Source organism: Xiphophorus hellerii, chromosome 10 (assembly GCF_003331165.1).
Source record: "Xiphophorus hellerii strain 12219 chromosome 10, Xiphophorus_hellerii-4.1, whole genome shotgun sequence".
Classification (NCBI taxonomy): Eukaryota; Metazoa; Chordata; class Actinopteri; order Cyprinodontiformes; family Poeciliidae; genus Xiphophorus; species Xiphophorus hellerii.
In genome coordinates this window covers 19,814,752-19,834,037 of record NC_045681.1, presented here as the reverse complement: position 1 = coordinate 19,834,037, position 19,286 = coordinate 19,814,752, and the positions used below count along the sequence as shown (strand labels likewise).

The 19,286-nt window shown below is 41.4% G+C and overlaps 1 protein-coding gene across 6 annotated transcripts in view; it reads right to left on the bottom strand.

Moving 5' to 3' along the window:
* Window positions 1-17,756, bottom strand: part of itgb4 (integrin, beta 4) — a 28,601-nt gene extending 10,845 nt beyond the window's left edge. For 2 of the 6 annotated variants that reach the window (XM_032573811.1, XM_032573813.1), the window contains exons 1-27: window positions 14,501-14,936; window positions 10,490-10,572; window positions 9,579-9,661; window positions 8,839-8,940; window positions 8,497-8,701; window positions 8,288-8,384; window positions 8,028-8,199; window positions 6,941-7,201; window positions 6,769-6,858; window positions 6,556-6,678; window positions 5,952-6,119; window positions 5,764-5,840; window positions 5,441-5,646; window positions 5,081-5,184; window positions 4,903-4,998; window positions 4,669-4,801; window positions 4,454-4,579; window positions 3,334-3,452; window positions 3,212-3,245; window positions 2,936-3,130; window positions 2,732-2,835; window positions 2,600-2,658; window positions 1,943-1,966; window positions 1,708-1,856; window positions 689-868; window positions 427-575; window positions 94-301 (exon numbers count right to left, since the gene is read on the bottom strand). In XM_032573811.1, coding sequence (XP_032429702.1) covers window positions 94-301; window positions 427-575; window positions 689-868; window positions 1,708-1,856; window positions 1,943-1,966; window positions 2,600-2,658; window positions 2,732-2,835; window positions 2,936-3,130; window positions 3,212-3,245; window positions 3,334-3,452; window positions 4,454-4,579; window positions 4,669-4,801; window positions 4,903-4,998; window positions 5,081-5,184; window positions 5,441-5,646; window positions 5,764-5,840; window positions 5,952-6,119; window positions 6,556-6,678; window positions 6,769-6,858; window positions 6,941-7,201; window positions 8,028-8,199; window positions 8,288-8,384; window positions 8,497-8,701; window positions 8,839-8,940; window positions 9,579-9,661; window positions 10,490-10,565 — 3,340 coding nt within the window. In that variant the 5' untranslated portion in view covers window positions 10,566-10,572; window positions 14,501-14,936. Of the gene's footprint in view, window positions 1-93; window positions 302-426; window positions 576-688; window positions 869-1,707; window positions 1,857-1,942; window positions 1,967-2,599; window positions 2,659-2,731; window positions 2,836-2,935; window positions 3,131-3,211; window positions 3,246-3,333; window positions 3,453-4,453; window positions 4,580-4,668; window positions 4,802-4,902; window positions 4,999-5,080; window positions 5,185-5,440; window positions 5,647-5,763; window positions 5,841-5,951; window positions 6,120-6,555; window positions 6,679-6,768; window positions 6,859-6,940; window positions 7,202-8,027; window positions 8,200-8,287; window positions 8,385-8,496; window positions 8,702-8,838; window positions 8,941-9,578; window positions 9,662-10,489; window positions 10,573-14,500; window positions 14,938-17,643 lie in introns of those variants that run through there. The other 4 variants (XM_032573814.1, XM_032573815.1, XM_032573810.1 and 1 more) reach the window with 3 other exon arrangements.
* Window positions 17,757-19,286: the final 1,530 nt, after the last annotated feature.

The window sequence follows — 19,286 nt, the reverse complement described above, 5'->3', positions numbered from 1 at the left end:
TTAAGCAGACAAAGAAAAAGATATAAAACAATTGGAATCAATAACAATGGCAGAGCTGTCAGACGTAGTCCAAACACCTCTCCTTTCATTCACCTAGTACGTCTGCAATGGTGACCGTGGTTCTTGGGTATCGTCCCAGCTTGGCACCCTGGCGTGGGTTACTGAGGTCCATAACAAACTGCTTGATGGGTTTGTCTTCCAAGAAGCCATCTTTTTCACTCAGCTCGAGCAAACGGACAGGAACGATCTTTTGAGTCTCACCCGGAGCGTAGGACAAGTCTCCTTGTACACTCATGTAGTCCTAAAACCCAAGAAGGAAGAACTCTTAGTGGTGGTTCGTACGACCAGGCTGTACTCTACGTGCCAGTCCTGCGTAGGGTTTCATACATTATGCCAACACAAAACAGGCAACACACATCTTCTTACCTTCTTATTCTTGGCAGTGAGATCTTGAGTGTTGTAGGTGACCTGTGTGCGTCCATCCTCGATGATCTCTCTGCTGATGGGGATTTGTGCCACACCATCCTTTCTGCTGTACGTGTATTTCGGTTGGAGGAAGGAGAAGACGCTTGTAGCTACGGTGACAGAGGTGGAGATTCAATAAAAGCCATCCATACACAACAAAATTCAAAGTTTTCATTCCATTACAACCAATTTTCAGATGGAAACCTATGACATGGTTTCTCACCGTGCTCTTTGATGATGGTTATGTTAACAAAAGGCTTCACAATCTTTGCAATGCCCAGCGGCACATCCCTGGCCTCCACTTTTAACTGCTTCTTGTCATCGTCGTCGTCCTTGACAAACAGCGGCACGTGAACGTCCACCAACTCCACGCCCTCCTGGAACTCCACGGCTCCCGCAGCCTCTGCAGGGGAGTAATGGATTCACTAAAGATGAACTGCACTTTCCTATTGGACTGAACCAGCAGACACTCAGTTGCACTGACAAGGAGCAGGATGGTTTTCTGAGAAGCAGATGCTAGAAGCCTATATTTTATTTCTTAATATGGTGCAAATTGTATAGTAGGATCTAGTTTTGTTTTGTTTTGCTTCTCAGTTGGTGGTGGTAATGCTTCCTTTAGTTGTTTGCCAACCGCCAGTAAGACAAAGAGGAAGAAGAAGGATGGGTTTCTGATCATGGATGGATTTCATTTGGTGTCTTGGCTTTCCATCACCTCCCTTTCTGCATCTGTTCAATACTTTTTCCCTGAGTCATTTCACATTACTACACATAACTTATTTGTTTTTGTTTCTTTCTATACACAGATTACTTGGGTTGTTACCAACACCTAGTGACAATTTCATGTCAATAGCACCTTTAGAAACATGTTTACTATGAAGTAATACTTATTTTTACCCACTGTATAAGACAGACTAATACAAAACAACTTCAAACAACAACAGCTTCAAAAAACAGCCATAAAACTCAAAGTACAGCTACATTAAACACTTGGTGCTCTTTGATAGATTAAATATATCATCTGAGATTGCACATTAAATAATAAAAAGCTTTTAGCTTTTATCAGTTGTATTACTAACCAACAGAATTTTATCTATCATAAAACCTGATAATTGTTTTCTCCATTGAAGTTTGTGGTTGCAACTTGACAAAGCAGGGGAAATATGAATACTTTTTCAAGGCTGCAGGCCACTAGCTCCCTGATAGTGTCACACGCAGACACAGGTACGAATGCTGGCCACACACCTCTGTCTGTGGCTACAGTGTAGTAGCCTGGGACCACTTTGAGGTCCCCAAAGTTTCCGGACTGGACGTTCTTCTCGGTAAGTTTCACTATGTCTGGGTAGGCTCTCCGAGGAGCTGACAGCACAGTGTCCATGATGGTGTAGTCCCCCCTGAGGAGATTAGATGACTCAGAGATATCAGAATAAAAAACACCTAAAAATCATGACAAAATTTAAATTAAGCTTAATTTTTTTACCTTTTTCCAGCATTTTTCTGCAGTCTGTAAAAAAAAGCACATATATGTCAATTTATGACTAGAGATACTTTATTTGAATGTTGATAGGGCTGGGCAATAAATCCATAACAATATACATAATGGCTGACACATGATCAGTATTAATAGAAAATACGTCCAATAGAATATTAAATAATTTAGCTGAACTCTGATCCAGAACCACACAGCATTCTGGGGAATGTAGGCAGAGGAAAAGCTTTAGCTTCTCAATCTCTCACGGCTAACTAAGTAAAGTTGGTGGCATCAACTAACTCACTTCTTATTTGGTTACCTAGCAACTCACTCACTCTTTGGTTACCTAGCAACAACCTGTTGAGTGACTCGTGCAGCAGCAGTATCAGGTTTTTATCACCATGCCTCATAACTGCTTTAAAATAAAAAACAGCAGGAAGTGAAGACAGAAAATCAGAACAACATCTTGAGAGGAAACTGTAAGTGGGCAGTTTGTTTCATATATTAAAAAAAAAAAAATCTATATTTATCAATATCGACTGATATGAAACGCTTATATTGTGATAAGTTTTTCAGCCATATCGCCCAGCCTACATATTCTTTAATACAATTAGAGAAATATTTTTTCAAAGTCCCAGCATCTTTTTGACTTCAAAAATATGTCACCTGAATAAAGTTTGTTGCACTTTCTGTGCCTCAGGAATCTGCTTGTACACCTCGTTCAACTGCAACAAAGAACAAGGAAGTAATCACTGACAGTCAGAACATGAGCCCACCCACATCCAAAACCCAACTCACGTTATCAGCCACTTCTTGACGGAGTTGCTCAGCGTCTTTTGATTCGGGGCGAGACAGGTTCTCAGAGAACAACCTGTTTAGTCGGAGGGAGATCGGGAACTGGACTGCAAAAAAGTAAAGAATAAAAAAAAAACGAAAATAGCTGAAGGTCCTCTTGTTATATACACTATACAATTTTCCCTTTGAAATCCATCGTGGACTTACTCATTTCATCCAGGCTTGGTTGCATCAGCTCCCGCGGGTGATTGGGCGCACGGTGCACGTTATCTTTGACCTTCCAGCGAACCACGTCGGTTCCTTTCGGTGGACCTGTCCTCACCATCGGCGTGTTCAAGTGGTTTGAGGTCAGCTGAGACTGACGGAGCAAATACTCATCTTCCTTAAAGCCAACCATGCGACCTAAATCAAGAAGAGAACAGGAAAGGTTCATTATATAGGATGGTAAAAGCAATACTACTGCATGTATTGCTAAATATTTACCTCCCCCGCAGCACGGCAACAAGGCAAGACAGCTCTGCATCGGGAAAAATGACAAAGCTCTTCAGTTTAACCATAATTCGAGAAGATCAGGCTTTGATATGTGCAGGTGTGAGTGCTTTTACCTGCCAGCAGGATGTGCAGCAGGCACAGTACTTCCAGCAGCAGAGCAGCAGCAGCGCCAGCAGCAACAGGAGGAAAAGGATGAGCGGCAGCAGCCACAGCAGACTAGCTGCTGGACAGTCTGAAAGGGTGGTGCAGAAAAGACAGAGTTTAATACACGTTTATATCAAATCACTTTCTGGAGCAGAGATATCTTTTCACAACAGAAGATATTATGAGGTGGCTTTTGGTGACAGAGCGATGAAATTATGAAAGGTACGACAACTACGACCAAAAAGAATAATTGATAACTGTGGAGAATTAGCATGTAGCAAGAGTGCACTCTACCTGAGAGCTGTTGTTCATTTCTACATAAAGACGGCTGCAAACTATTTTACAAAATGTAACTTTCTAAATCATTTGATCTACAACATTTATGCCGGCACAGAAAGCGTCTGAAATTGAAGAAACTCTTTAGCAAGAGTTTAACAGTAGGTGAGTTTCCATTGACCATAAAATTGTGCAAAATTTCAAGGAAACTCTAATTTCTGATAAACAATTTCTGCACTAGGATGAAGTGTTTTTTTTGGTTGTAACAAAATTGGTGTATTCCTACGGAAGCCGAGAACAGATGTTTTCCGCATATACTTTTTCCCATTGGTTTTATCGAAATAATGAGTTGGTCTCCCGTTGGTCGTCTCGAGATAACAAGATTTTTTCGTTTTCCAGACATGAACTCATTATCTTGAGACAACCATCAGGAAAAAGGACACATGGAAAGCATCTGCTCTAGGCTTCCGTATATTTCACAAAACTGCAATGGAAGGACATTTTTTCGCATTTCCCAAGTCATGTGACCAGCAACTAGACGTTATTATTGGCAGAATAAATGAAAAGGACAGGAAGTAGTAGGAGGACGATGGCAAAGCATGGTTTTTAATAACTTATGGGAACAGAGTTATTCAACTGTGATTTTAATTACATTTTCTTATTTTCTTGTTTAAAGGAAACACCCCCGTTGCACAATTCTTTCATAATTAGTGGAACGCTGTCAATGTTTTGTGCCCATTTGTCATGGAAGCGCAGCTCGTGAAAGATTCAGCTCCATGTGTGTGTTTTGCATGCGCGCAGCCTGCAGCTCACCTCTCTTTTTGAGCACCTCAACCAGCAGCTCAGTATTTGTTGGATCTTTACTGGTGTCAACCGTGTACTCGTATGTGCAGTCGTTGTCCTCATCGAGGAAACTGCAATAGTCGAGCACTTTCCCCCCTGAAAACAAAACCAAAAACACATGACAATAAACAGTTAGGACTTTTTACATTCACAACAATCACATTGCTTTTCTCGCATAAGCTTACGTTCTTTCAGCTCATCCACCATGATAACTTTAAAGGGACACTTGTCGCACTCTGCTTTGTCCTTCTTTTCGCCCGTCTCCCATGCTTTACATTGGACGCACCTCCTTGTCTCCTCACATCCACCCAGTAAGAACTAGATGCACAGTTCAAACGATGATCAGAGAAGAAAGGCTTGAAACCTCAACACATATGGAGTTGGAGCAGCTGCGACTTTAGTTCGAACAATTAACTCACCTCGAAGTTTGGCTCACAGGTCGCAGTCAACGGAATCCCGGAGTTTGGGCACTGACAGCTGCCGCAGACGCATTTGCCTCGGCCACCACAAATATTCTGAAATGCATAAAGACGGGATCAGGCATCGTCCACGCGTCGGACAGCCCGATAGGAACGTAAACCCGCTGGCTCTGCTCACCCCTTTGTTGTCCAGGCAGGTGTCGTTGCTTTTGGAGCACTCGCAGGCAGCTCCCTCCCAGCCCTCTGAACAAGCACAGCGACCCATCACGCAAGAGCCGCGATCTGACCGGAGGGAAGCAAGAGAGCTTTTACAATTCTGTAGCTGTGTGTTTTTCGTAAAAGCTTAAACCCATACCACTTCCAAGTTTATTGGGCAAACAGATCTGAGTACAGAAGACAATGCAGCCAGGATCATTTCTAGAAACCCAAATACTTTAAAACTTAAATAAGGCAGGAGTGATTTTTTTTTTTTTAGGACAGTACTTCTGGAAGGTCAGAATAACATGTTGATTTGATGCGTCCCTTCAACAAAACGTACCGTTGCAAAGGATGCCTGCGACTCGTTGACACTGGGTCTTGTCGTACTGGCAGTAGGGTCCTTCGTACTGGTCCGGATTGTAGCACACGCAGGTCCCACATGCCTGACAGTCTCCACGGCCCGAGCAGGACTCTGTCACGCCAGGCCCAATGCACTGGTCCTTGCTCAAGCCGGAGTTTTTTGAGCAGTTGCAGAAGGCGCCCGCCCTGGCACAGATAGCAAAGACATCGCTGAGTAGCTGTGGCTCATTTGACAGAAGTCTTACAATACCAAAGAGAGGGGAAAAAATGAATGTTGCAAAACATAATCCCCCAAAGTCTCACCAGCCATCGTCACAGAGACACTTTCCACACACCAGCTTTCCGTTGCCATGGCACCTACTAGCTTTTAGAGTGGGTGTCTGAAGAAGAGACAGGAAAAGACAAAAACTGACGAGTTTGTTGTAAAAACCGGCAGGAAAATAACTTTGAAGGAACGTTTTGGTGCTTCAGTTTAGATGGGTTCAACAAACCTTCTCACAGTCACAGGTTTCACACAGAATGGAGGCTTTCACATTGACAGCGGCACTGAAGGTCGTCGGTTTTACTTTGATTGTGCCTTCCTTGTCTTCTGGATCCACTTTGCAGACAGGTTGTTCTTCGAGCATTTGTTGGGCTGTGAGTTTTACCTTGAACTTGCCCTAGTGAGCACACACAAACACACAGAAAGAGAATGTTGTTAGCATCTTCCTTACAATAGATTTCTCTGAATCTTAGAATCCAACCACATCATTAGTAGAGCTATGCATTTTAGCCAAATTTGCTCCACCAAATTTAGAACAAGTCATGTACACACAACACAGCAAAACCTGTTCAGGTGAAATCAAAACTGAACTGTTTGGTCTAAATGTATAAAGCTGTGTGAGTGTGTGTGGTGGTGTGTGTGTGTGTGTTGAGAAACTAACAGTGACCCTGAACTCAGACATGACTGACCCTTTATTACCCTGCAGACAAACTGTAAATACAGCAAAAGTGGCTCTACTTTACTTCAGGATGCCAAGACATGCATCGTTTTTCTCCCACTTAACAGTTTTGTCTTTTGTTTCAGACATTTATGTGTTTCAGTTTAACACTTACAATTTCTCCAGGCTTGACGTTAAAGGCTCCATAATTGACTACTTTATTACTTGTGTCCAGAAACTGAGCTGCAAAAGCCTTAGGTCTGTTTTCCGCACGGATGCTCATCTTAGACTGGATACTCTAGAAAACAAAACAAAACGATAAGATCAACCTTGAGATATTTGCTGCTGACATTTTTTCCTTACATTTTTCACAGTTGTAAACATTTACCACAAAGGCATCCCGCATGATGTCCAAGATGTTGGATGAATCCTCTTGAAGCACACCGATCTCAGCAATGGGGAAATATTCTTTCAATTTCTGCAAACGGAACAAAAGAACATATTGGATCCTCTAAACCTAAAAGCAGAGGGGAAGAGATGAACAGCTGCGGCGTACTTACACTGTAGTACATGTAGGAGTAGTTGGTGACGGCGAATATGGGGATGATGTTGTGTTTTCCCAGCAGACGGACCAGCGTGGGTATCGAAGGGTAATCCTGCTTTGTAGCCTGAATATAATCGCCGTTTTCGTCCAGGTGACAAAGCTCGTCGTTGCGCGGCAGGATTCCCGCCAGCACGTTGGCGCCGTCGGCCTCGTAGTGAAAGGCTGACTCGGTGGAGAAAACCAAGAGGTGAGTGCTGCCATCGCGCCAGCCGATCTCCTTTAGGAAAAGGAATACGAAACAAAAACAGTGAGAATATGTGGCAGGGAAACAGAACATGAAGGAACTTCCACTGAATGACAGAAAGGGAAAACTTTTGCACTGGTGAATTTACCATAGGAAGGACTAAGATACAGAGGTCCACTAATGGGCATCCATCTGGTGTTATGGGTGACTTTTTTTTATTTTTTTCTCAGTTTTCTGGCTGTTTTATTTGTTCAGATCAATATTTACTATAAAAACCAACATCAGAACTTGTTTCCTGATGTTCTCAGAGTTCAGTGATCCACCATTTAGTAAGAATGTAGGAATTCTCTAAAGTAAATATTATATTTATTTTTTAAATAGCACCATCCATTTTCTTTACAGTGGGGTCGGGAGGGGTGCTGGTGCCTATCTCCAGCTAATGTTCTGGGCGAGAGGCGGGGTCACCTGGACAGGTCGGCAGTCTGTCGTAGGGCAACACAGCAACAGACAGGACACACGACCACGCACACACACACACACACACACACACACACACACCCAGGGAAAATTTAGAAAGACCAATTAACCTGACAGTCATGTTTTTGGACTGTGGGAGGAAGCTGGAGTACCCAGAAAGAACCCACGCATGCACAGGGAGAACATGCAAACTCCATGCAGAAAGACCCCGGGCTGGGAATCGAACCCAGGGCCTTCTTGCTGCAAGGCAACAGTGCTACCAACTGTGTCACTGTGCAACCCTTAAATGACTTTTTTGTGACTTGTAATTTAAAACTTAGGACTTGGAACTTGACTCAAGTCACGCTTGCTTGTGACTTGCCAAGCACCTGGTCTAACTAACCTTACACACTGCTGCCTGCAGAATGGCATCAAATCCTCCTTCGGGGGCGTCCAGGTTGCCAGATATTCTCTCCTTTTGGAGCTCCGTTGTGAAGCTGTCTACATTGTTGATCAGAGGGATGACATTTTTGAAAGAGAACGGAGAGTCGCTGTCAGGCCACGGCTGTTTGAGTCTGAGAACCGGAGGAGGAAGCAAAGTTACAATGAAGCACGCACATTCAATGGTTCTGCATCCATCAGCGTTTTTTTTTCTTTTCTTACTTGTCAGGTCTCATGTCAGTCTGGGGCTCAATTACTTTGTCCACAAATTTTCCAAACCCAATGGTGTAGTCACTTGAAATTTCTTGCACCACCGTGGCTACAGGTAAAACACACACCATCAGTTTTCTTTTCTTTCTCTCTTCCTTTGTTTTCTTTGCAGATTACCTCACAGGACTTGCAACACGTCACCACAATCCAAATGCGCTCACCCAGCTTGTTGCCCATTTTCTTCAAGTTGTCCAAATCGTCCTTCATGGAGTTTGAGAAGTCCATGAGAATGTAAAGATCCAACGGGCCTTTAGTTGGAGCAAACACATTCACGTCCAGCACTTTGGTCTCTCCAGGCAGGAAGGTCATGCTCACTTGCTGTGGCGACACCTGAGACCGCTGAAGGTTCATGTTAATGGCTTCGTTCTGCACAGCAGCACAAATGGAGAGAGAGAGAGAGAGAGAAAAAGGAGTCAACAATTGGACACAAAATTATTACGGAAACACAATTTGAAAGAATGACGGAACAATTAGATGAGAATCATGACAGGGGAAAAACGTACTCGCTCTATGGTATGTTTGCTGGTAGCTTTGATGACATATGCAGCGTTGCAGCCGTGAGCGAGGATTTTCTCATGCAGGTCACAGCGAGGAAAGCCAAAGTCCTGAAATGTGAAGCCAAAGTTTGAAGTTTAAGTGCATTGCGGACTTTGTTTTAAAAATCATACAATAAGACTAGTCCAAGAAAGTTCAGATCTCAAAAAAAAGGAAAATGTTGAGCTTTTTATGGATTTAGAACAGAGTAGCAAAACATTTATGAGTTCTACTCATCAGTAGATAAATCTAGGGCCCAGTAAAATCCATTTTATGGTTTCGTCATCTGCTGACTAACATTGTTTTAAGCAAATATGTCTGCTTGCTAAAACATTAGAATTTGAAGAAAACAAAATGATTTATGATCATCCTAATCAAACAAAATGAAAAGGATTTAATACAGCAAAAAAAGATTAAGGACAAATAAAATGTAAATTAATGTCAGAAGCACTTTATTTTTTTATGCTATTTCTACTTTTTCCATTTTTCATTTCTGAGTTTTGTTTTCCCTTACCTCTCTTAGCATGAAAAAAAGATCACCTCTAATTCTAACATTTCTAATGCAGAAACGATGAATAGCGAAACGTTTTGAAGTCTTTCCATCTCATTTTAGTTTGTAAATGATGCAAAAGACGTCTTTTCTTCTGACGTCTCATTAAGGGAGGAGAAGAAGATGTGAAATGAGCTTCCTGGTGTTCTCTGCTCTCACCTCTTCGCTGCAGTATGCACATCCCACCCCGGCCTGCAGACAGTCTGAGCAGGAACCGGACCGGGCGTCGAGGCAGGAGTTCACTGTTTGGGACAGAGTGAGTTCATCTCATGAAGCATCGTTAGAGTATCCGTGGTAACACTGACGATATTGCAGCGAGTGCTAACTTAGAACAAATGCTAAAAAAAAAAAAGCTAAAAAAAACAAGTAGAAAGATTCTCAGAGATCAACTCTTTTGGGATTTACTTTTACAGACCTCAATAACATTTTGCATGACCTGTAGTTCATTTTCATGGATATGTGTGCTAAATCTGTCAAATGTTTGAAGGATTTCGATTGAATGATGCGTGTTGCTGATTCTTTTGCATTGCTACATGCTGAACTTTAATGTTACTGCATGTTTTGGGGACTGCATGTGGAAATTAGCATTTGTAGCTATAACCTGGTGCAGTACATCTCTCCTTCAGTGGTTAATGTATGTTGTGTATTGTCCCATTTCAAACAAATTCATCCATTTATTTATTGGAGCCCAGCTAATGGGGATTCAAACAATGAACAACTAGATAACTCAGGACCTTTTAAAACATCCATTACACATTAATTAGATTCTTACAAGCACATCAAAAGTATTCTTAGCATTTCCTTGGATCGAGTCATTCATGTCATGCATATAATGCAGACCGGAGTCATCAGGGTAAACTTATTCTACAGTGATGAGTTTGATTTTTGAAATCTTAAAGTGAAAAAATATACTCCTTGGTTTTGCCCAAAATACTGTTGAATTAATCAATCCAACTAGATCACCTATTATTAGATCCAATATTTTTAAGTTTAGCTTATTTAAAAAGTCAAAATCATGTCATAAACAAGTTGGGTCAGTAATTAATGTCACAATTAATTCTGATTTTCACCTTCAGCAGAGCAGCAGGTCAGCAGGACGGCCAGCAGGCCGAGTCCAGCCAAGCAACGTAACGACCAGCTCCCCATCTCGCCCCTGCAACAGAAAACAAACACAAACCTCAACACAAGCTGCAGCCGTCTCACCTGTTTCAGAGACATCAGCTGTATAAAACTGTGCCAACACGTTCACATTTTCCTGCCTGAACCGCCACACACTTCTGAACTCAAGCTGTATGTAAAATGTAAAATTTTCCATTATTTTTGATAACATTCTTAATATTTGAATACCAAGTTTCTACTTGGGGCGTGGCCACACGTCATGAAACATCACAATGTTAAAGACGTCTTCCAATTCGCCAAACTGATAAAGGATTATTTCATTGTTTATTTTCCCATTGTTGCATGTGGACTAACTCAGACCAATATTAGGCTTTTACTGTATTATTTTATCCAAGATTTTAAAAAATCTAATTGTGACTTTTTCGATATCTATATTCTTTGATTCTTTTTACTAAAACTGAGCTGGTGGTGAATGATATGATATTACTCTGAAATAAATGTATTTTTTTAAATTTAGTACATACATTTGGATTAGTAATTTTCTAAATTATTGAATAGAATATCCCATCCCCACACTCAATTTTCTTTTACTCAACACTAATCCAAGCCTGGAAAATTATGCAGACAAATTCAATCGACAATAAGATTTGCTCAAAGACTCAGAATAAAGCTGCTTTGCTGTGTAGTCAAAGATTATTAAAAAAAACTGTGATTTTTAATCACAGTCTGATGAGTGCAGTCTTATCTAACAGGTTTCGTGCTTGAAAATTAAAGCACTGCAAAGACACAAAACCTTATTTTTGCTCTAGTTTCTTGTTCAAACACATTAGTACACTTGAAATAAGACAAAAATAACTTATGAGCAAGATATAGCAGGCAAATATTGATGCACACGTCCTGATTCCCCTGGCTGCTTAGTTCACTTATAACATGTGAAAAATGTTTTGTTAAACGTGAAATAATCAGTCAGTCGAACCAGTGGTTTTTATTATTTGTTTAAAACAAGCTCCTATATCTTGCGGAAACGTTCCTTGTAAGTTAGTGTTGTCTTATTTCAAGTGTAGTAAGATATTTGAACTAGAAACTGGACCAGAAAAGTTTGTGATTTTTGCAGTGTGATGGTTTTGGTGTTTCAGCTTTCTGTTCTTGCGTCTCATCTTGGTTCAAAGTAGTCAAACAGAAACTTGAAGTTCAAAAATAAGACTGACGGATAAAGTGATGCTTCCATAGTCAGAGTTAATTTCAGCTCCACTATAAAAGTGCATAATGAGAAGCTCTAGAATTTCAGGAAATCATCCACATCCAGTTGGCATTTTACATGAGTTGATAATGTAGACTATGGATGCCTCTCATCCAGTTTTAACCTGCCGTCCTGTTTGGTATTGTCATATAATTTCAGAGCCAGTTGGGACACGACGCGGTGCGGTCGGGATGGGAAACAACCGACGCAGGGCGGGATCTGGAAATGTTCCACACAGCGCTGCAGTGTGTGCTATGAAACCGCATTATAATTTCCTGCAGGAATCTTGGATGCAGGACAATCTCACAAACAAACAGAGGCAAACGCAGGAGTTGTGGAGTGAACAAAGACTGCTGTGTGGTACGGAAAGGTCTGTAATTGTCTCAGTGGGCAGCGGAAAAACAAATGGATGATTTGTGTCAACTCGGGGGGGGAGAAAGAATTTCCCCACGAGGCGAGAGAATGACCTGTTGGAGTTAAAAACACAGCCTGGGAGCACATGGGAAAGCCGGGTTTGCGCCTCTCTGTGAAGGAGAGCAGCCGTCAGGTGTGTGCGTGAGAAGAGTGGGAGAGAAGGTGTCGCATAAATCACAGCGCAGCAGAGACGGGTCAGGACAACAAACCGCCTCTTCTTCTGCAGTAAATACGAGCAAACCGGCGCTTTATGTTTCGCTCCCACTCGGAGGACAATCACAGATGAGCGGGCGCTTCTGACCCAAATTACAGCCGCCAGCGGCTCGTGCTGCTTCTCTTTGTTCTGAAAGCTTTTCTGGCACCAAAAGAGGAGACGTTTCACTGAGCTCAAAGCTGGGGCTGCTTCTCTTCAGACAAAAACATGCCTGCCAGGTGGACATACCACCAGTGGGTGTGGGTCGGACCCCCCCATGACATCAGCTTAAATAGGAAGGGAAAGGGGAGCGACAGGAGGGCGTCGACCTTTAAAAGAGGTGGCAGGGTCAAACTGTGGCAACAACAAATAAAAATCCCAGTGGTTTTAGAGATTAATATTATCTTGTATACAAAATAAGCAAAAGAAAACAACAACAAGAACAACCAACAGGATTAAATTACTTCTAATTATTCTGCCTTAAAGGCCCAGCCTAGTGTTTCAAGTAACAATTAATTTAGAAATCAATTATTTGATTCATCAGATAAAAAAGAATTGGCACAGTCTACAGATTTAACCACTTAAGCCATTTCATGTAATATTAGAAATATATTAAATGATGCAAATATTGTAAAGCCTTTGTTTAAGAGAAACATTTTATTGCCTAAAAATGTAATAACATTCCTTTAGTGTATTTGAACCGGGTGAAGCTAAACCTATGCGAGGAGTTTTGGCTAAAATATATTGACAGACGCAAGTGTTTTATCATAAATTAAAGTTTGTATGGCTTTCGCTTAATTCCTGGTTGTTTTGGCAGCTTTTCTGAGTATGTGTAATTTCCATAATCGATTTATCGCGATTAATCCGATTAATCGTTTCAGCCCTGGTCCGGTCGCTGCTTTAAGTGATCCAAACAAATTAAAAGTGCAAAGAAAAGTCATTACAAAAAATAAAATAGCCAGCCCAAGGCATAAGCAAACCGAGGTGCTAATGGTCAGCAGGGACCCCCAAAAACAATTCACTTCTTACACAGAATATAGACTCAAATATTTTAGATTCGGGGATTTTTCATGTAAATTCTACGACTCGAGATTTAAAAGAATCGACACATATACTAATTTCAGTGATACATTAAAAAGTTGAGTAGCTCTCTGAGGATTGATAATTTAATGATGCTAGTTGAATCAATTCTGCTGGAGGCACATTTCATGCACATTGTGACTGCAAATATTGTTGCATAATGCATAAGTGAAAACCTAGTAGACGTGATTGCGCTTCTTTCCAGAGTAAAACGAGTCTTTACTAAAAAAAGTTGCACATCGCATATCACCGACAAATCAAATGAGCAAGTTTCAGAAGCAAAGCAAGTCTTAATCAGTTTTTTAAAAAGTGCTATGAAGTGATTAATGTGGCCGGCTTGACTGTTAAATTATACGGAATTATACGGGCTAGCTAAACGCCCGAAAAGATAATGTTACACTGCAAAAATACAAAATCTGAAAGTAATTTTGGCCTAGTTTCTGGTGGAAATATTTTAGTTCACTTCAAATAAGACAAAACTAACTTGCAAGTAACTTTTCAGCAAGAAATAGGAGCTGGTTTAAAGTTTTTTTTTTCCATATTACAAGTTAAAATGTCCTGTTCCACCAGCAGATTATTTCACTTATAACGACAGTAATACTTTTTCTTCAATATTAAGAAATTATTGACTTAAAACAAGCTCCTGTATCTTGCTAAAAAGTTACTTGTAAGTTAGTTTTGTCTTATTTCAAATGTACTAAGATTTCTGCCAAAATTACTTGGTAAGATTTTGTGTTTTTGCAGAATAGTAATGCTGAGAAGTTTGAGTTTATCTGAAAGTGGGGCCCCTCCAAAAAACCCTCCCTGGGGCCACATACAATCTTGGGCTGTCTTTGTTTTTTTAGCTTGCATGTTATTGAACTGTTTAGTGCTGTTTAGTGCTAAGTTACACAAAGCAGTCACTTTATAGCCATTCACCTCGCCCAAAACGTTGCACCACACAGACAAGTCACTTTTGCGACACTCAGAAGTGAAAACAATGAAGTTATTAAGAAGGTTATGGGTGAAAACAAAGAGATCGCTGATCAAACAAACCTCCCAGCAGCGTCGGCTCACAGTCCAAGTCCAAAAGTCTGACGGTGTGGAAGAAAGAAAAGTATTTCCTCTTTTGCTAAGTATCCACCTGGGTTAAATAAAATCTCTGCCCCAGTGTCCAAGTTCAAAGTCGCCTCCAAAAAGAAAAAGAAACAAAAGTAGCGGTTCTTCTCTTTGTGTTTTGTTGTGTCTCTCCTTGTAAGGTGCAGCAAGGTCAATTATTTACTTGCTTGCTCTTGCACTCAGCGAAGAGTGTGCGTCTGCAGGAGAGATACGAGCGACTCTGAGACTCCGGCTGAATGTCAGTGGGAGTGCTGGGACTTGATCCTTTTTGCTTCAGCGTACACACCCACACGCCAGTCCCTGTCCAGGTACGCTGACGTTAGGAAGAGCGTTAACTCACATCCGCTGGCCTGTCTGTGTCTGTTCCCCACCCTGCTGCAGCTTAAAGCTCCATGTGTCAAGCCCCCACGCCTCCCTCCTTCACTGCATTCCTCCCCAACAGGAGTTCACCTGTGTGGGCTTGACGTTCTGGAAGCAGGCCCCTCCTTCAGGCCGCCTCCCAATCTCTAGGGAGTGGCGCACATTGAAGAACACTGCCTGCAGGCTATGGGAAACTGTTTTGTGACTTGTGTTTACTCAACCATGTTCTCGTGCTAACGGGTACATTTTCTTCTTGGCAAATATTTAACACTAGCAGAAGGATTATCACATTTTCTTTTGTTTTTTTGCTCTTATTTCATGATGCAACTTATTTCTTTTAGTAACAGAGTTGCGAGTGAGCGGGGGGTTCTGCGTTCCTGTGCAGGCAAGCCCACGCGGTGCCGTGGCCATGACACTGAATCCTTCTGTGAGCCGTGTTGAATTGTGCTCCAACAGCCTCACACAATGGAGCTCAACGACCTTTTCTATTCACACAGTTTAAGTGTTGGACAAGATTTTAACAACCTACGGTTCACGCAGCTAAACGTGCTTACCAAACTGACCTGTGTCAGTATTTAAAACCAACAAAGATTTGGTTTTTTTTAATATATTTAAGTTTTATGCTTAAATATTAATTTAGTTTGCAGGTGGTAACTAAATGTATACACTGCATGAAATATTTCTGCCAGAAAAGACGTGGGCACCTCGCACAAACACACGGGTTAACTCGGAGGTGTTGCTCCTTTGACAAAATCCTTCAAGGCAAGATTGATGCTGCGTTCAAGTTGTCAAAGTTTCCCGACTTCCCAGTTGAAAAAAATCAACTGGCAGGCCCTTCGAAGTCGGATTTCCCACTGGGAAACTGGGAGCAGCTCAGACTACCCCCAGTTACGACCAGTTACAGTTACAATATGGCCGCTCCTCGCATCAACAGTAGTAAGCTGTGGTGGAAACATGTTTGTTTTACAAAGCACATAAGTAAGAGTGTGTCATAAATCAATGCTAAATGTAGCGCCTGCAACTCTAAACTGAACAAATTAAAAGTGGTGTTTGCTTATAGAAAGTAAAACTTAAAATGACGTTTATAAGGCGTATTGCGAACAATATTCCTGGGCGTCGCCATGATGAAATTCAGACTTCTTAACTGGAACGCTGTTACCTCTGATCTGACGTCACATCCAGCTCAGAGTTCCTACTTCCCAAGTTACTGGAACACAGCTGTAGGCACCTTTTGGCTTATTCCAGGTGTTTCATACAAGACTAGAGTGTTCCAAAAACTTTCGTTATGCCCCCGACTGGCCACGCATGCAGCCACCATCGCCCACGCGGGCTGAACTGTAAAACATGGAGCTGGTTTCAGGATGATGATTCACCTTTTCGCACATTTTTCTGTGGAACGTAACAAAATTGTTCCTATTTGAGGACTTTTTTTCATAGACTATATCTAAGATATTTGAAAGAACATGCAGTTTGGGAAGCCGAAGTTCCCCAGAAGAAATGCTACTTGACACTCTATTGGCCGACATTTGCAAACCAGTCAATTCGGGAACACCATTAATTATCCTTAGCGCTGATTGGCTGAGCACCCAAGAGCAGAGATAAGGAAGACTATAGACTAGCATCTTCTGTAGTACCAAGATGGTTTCCACTCTAATTAATGCATATTTAGGTAAATCCTGTGTTTGAAATAAAAGCAATAAAAATTTAAGTGATTCTGAATGACACCAGAGGGACAGAGTAAATTGTGAATTGCAGGCGTAGCGGCAGCTGCATTCCTAAACAGTGAGAATGAGAATCCCGTTTGTACGGTGAACACACAAAAATCGTCCAGCAAGTCTCTCACTTGCACGATATTGTTGACGAGTGGTTTAAATGACTCAGAGGTAAAAGGAGCTCTGTTCCTCTGTACTGTACATACCACACAGGAAGTCCATGCTCCTAGCAACCGGAGCTGGTTGGACATACAATGGAGGACTCTCACTACCGGGGAACAAAACTTCTTTAGTAGCGACGCCTCCCTTCTGTCTGAAGGTCTCGGCTGACACTTAAACAGCAGAGTAGTTCAAAAAACACACTTTCACATCTACTAAAAGACAATCTGTGGCTCCCCCAGCTTAGGATGGACTTGGTAAGTATGTATATTTAATAATACAATAATACAACTCACATTTATGCTAAAAAAAACAAGCAGAAATAGATAAACACCATTCAGTGTAACATTTTCTGAATAAATCAAAGGTCTATTTATATGTAGCTGATATATGCCTACAACTGTCAAATTATTGTAATTTACACGCATGAGAGAAACGTTTTTGGAAAGGACACCAAAACCGGGTCAAGCCCAAGGGCCAAGATGCTCTTAAATCCGGCCCTGCCCCAGCTCCATCTGTTTGTAATTCAGCTATAAACCCGTGATTCCAAAAATTACACAAACAAATAACATATATTTGTTTGAGCGTTAGGTGGGCTAACAACAGAAGGTTTACCACACCTGTCATTCCTAAGAATCTTTAGAAACCTCAAATTAGCCTGCACAAAGGCTGTACAAAAAAAGTTTTTAAAAAAAGAAGACCGGATTAGTGTCCAAAGATTTTTTTTAAAAAAAGTTTAATTAGGGAAGTAATTGATAGGAAGTGTAAACATACTTCAAAAACAGCGTGGCTGGAGATCACTATTTGAATAAAACCGCCTGAATTCATAGCAAACAAAAAAATACTTACAGTGAATCAGATGCTGAGGTGATGGACTGGCCTCATCAGCTGAAGAAACGGAGTCACGCAGGGAGCTGGGAGAGCCCTACAGCCAGCCAGCCTCAAAATTAAAGAAGAAGAAGAAGAAGAGAAAAACAGTAGGGCAGTATTAGCTTTGAGACATGAAGCCCCCTCCCGACAATGACTCCACCTCCCATTTCTTTCTGAACATTTGAGTCAAGTCTGTGTCCAACTCCTCGCCATTTACAGGACAAAAAGACGGCGTTGTGCTTCACCGGCTTCATTCAGTAGGAAGCTAATGAGGACTGTAAACAAATGATGACAACAAGCCAGAACAGAACAGTTATCTGACTGAATCCAAAATATTGTTTTGGGAAAAAGTAACCATAGTATGGCAAGCCGTTTTAACATAAATTCGGTTTTGCCGCCCTTACATTCCAGATATCTCACATTGTTTTATGACTAGACGTTTTAGCGATTTAAGTTATTTTCTAATTATATTTTGACTAGACAAAATACCTATTTGAGATATCTCTAATTACATTCAGACCAGTCGAAATGACGTCAGGTTTACCAGATATCTTAAATCACCATTCCGGATAGTCAAAATGTAATTTTGTCTAGTCAAAATGCATTTTTTGATATCTAGAATGTAATTGCGAAACCGAATTTATGTTACACCGGCTTGCCATACAGGGGGGATAAAGGAGCGCTCATTAAGTTACATCTCCTTGTGACGTAGTTTGTACTTTCTGTATATTTCTGTAAAAAACAATAAGTAAAACTAGTAGAAAACTCCCCCTACCTGTTCATCCTACATTATGCTGTCGTTGCTTGACAACAGGAACGGGCTCCTGTAACTCAGAAAGGGAATGAATGTCTTTGCTGGTTCTGACCAGTTTGACAGTGAAAGTTGTGAACGGCTCAGTACGGACAGGTTCGGCTCGAGCCGTAATCTGGGTGTGGGCTCGTGGGCGCACGCGGCCTCTGTTGATTGAAGCACCTGCGGTGAGGAGGATCAAAGCCTGTGAATCATCGCTCCGACATTCATACCCGGCAGGAAAACGTCTCAGACGGACTTTAGAGTCGTTTCTAACACGCTCTTCACTCTGCGGCTGTTAATCCCGTTCATGGCGTTCAAACAAACCTTTTGCCCCAGGACTTTAACAACGTAAAGAGGGAGCATTACATATGTGTTACATAAACATTCATATATTACATACAGTGAGTGCCTTGCAAAAATCATTTATTCCCTTTGAACTTTGCTCTAACCTTCAAACACCATGTTTATAGCCGTCACAAGACTTCTGCAGCCTCTTCCTCTGACCGCTCTGAGCATCATTTCTGGATCACCGCAGCATGATGCTGCCACCACGTTTCACAAGGTCTGCCTTCTTCCATAGCTTCTTATGAAAACAACATCAGCTGTAACCACAAAAGCTTGACAACTCCAGCCTGTGTTTAATTAATCTTTAACGGATTTACAGAAAGATTCACTCTTCAATAACATTCTAATGTATTGAATGTGATTGTATCGCAGTGGAATCCGTTTATATATACAGTACAGACCAAAAGTTTGGACACACCTTTTAATTCAATGAGTTTCCTTTATTTTCATGACTATTGACATTGTAGATTCACACTGAAGGCAT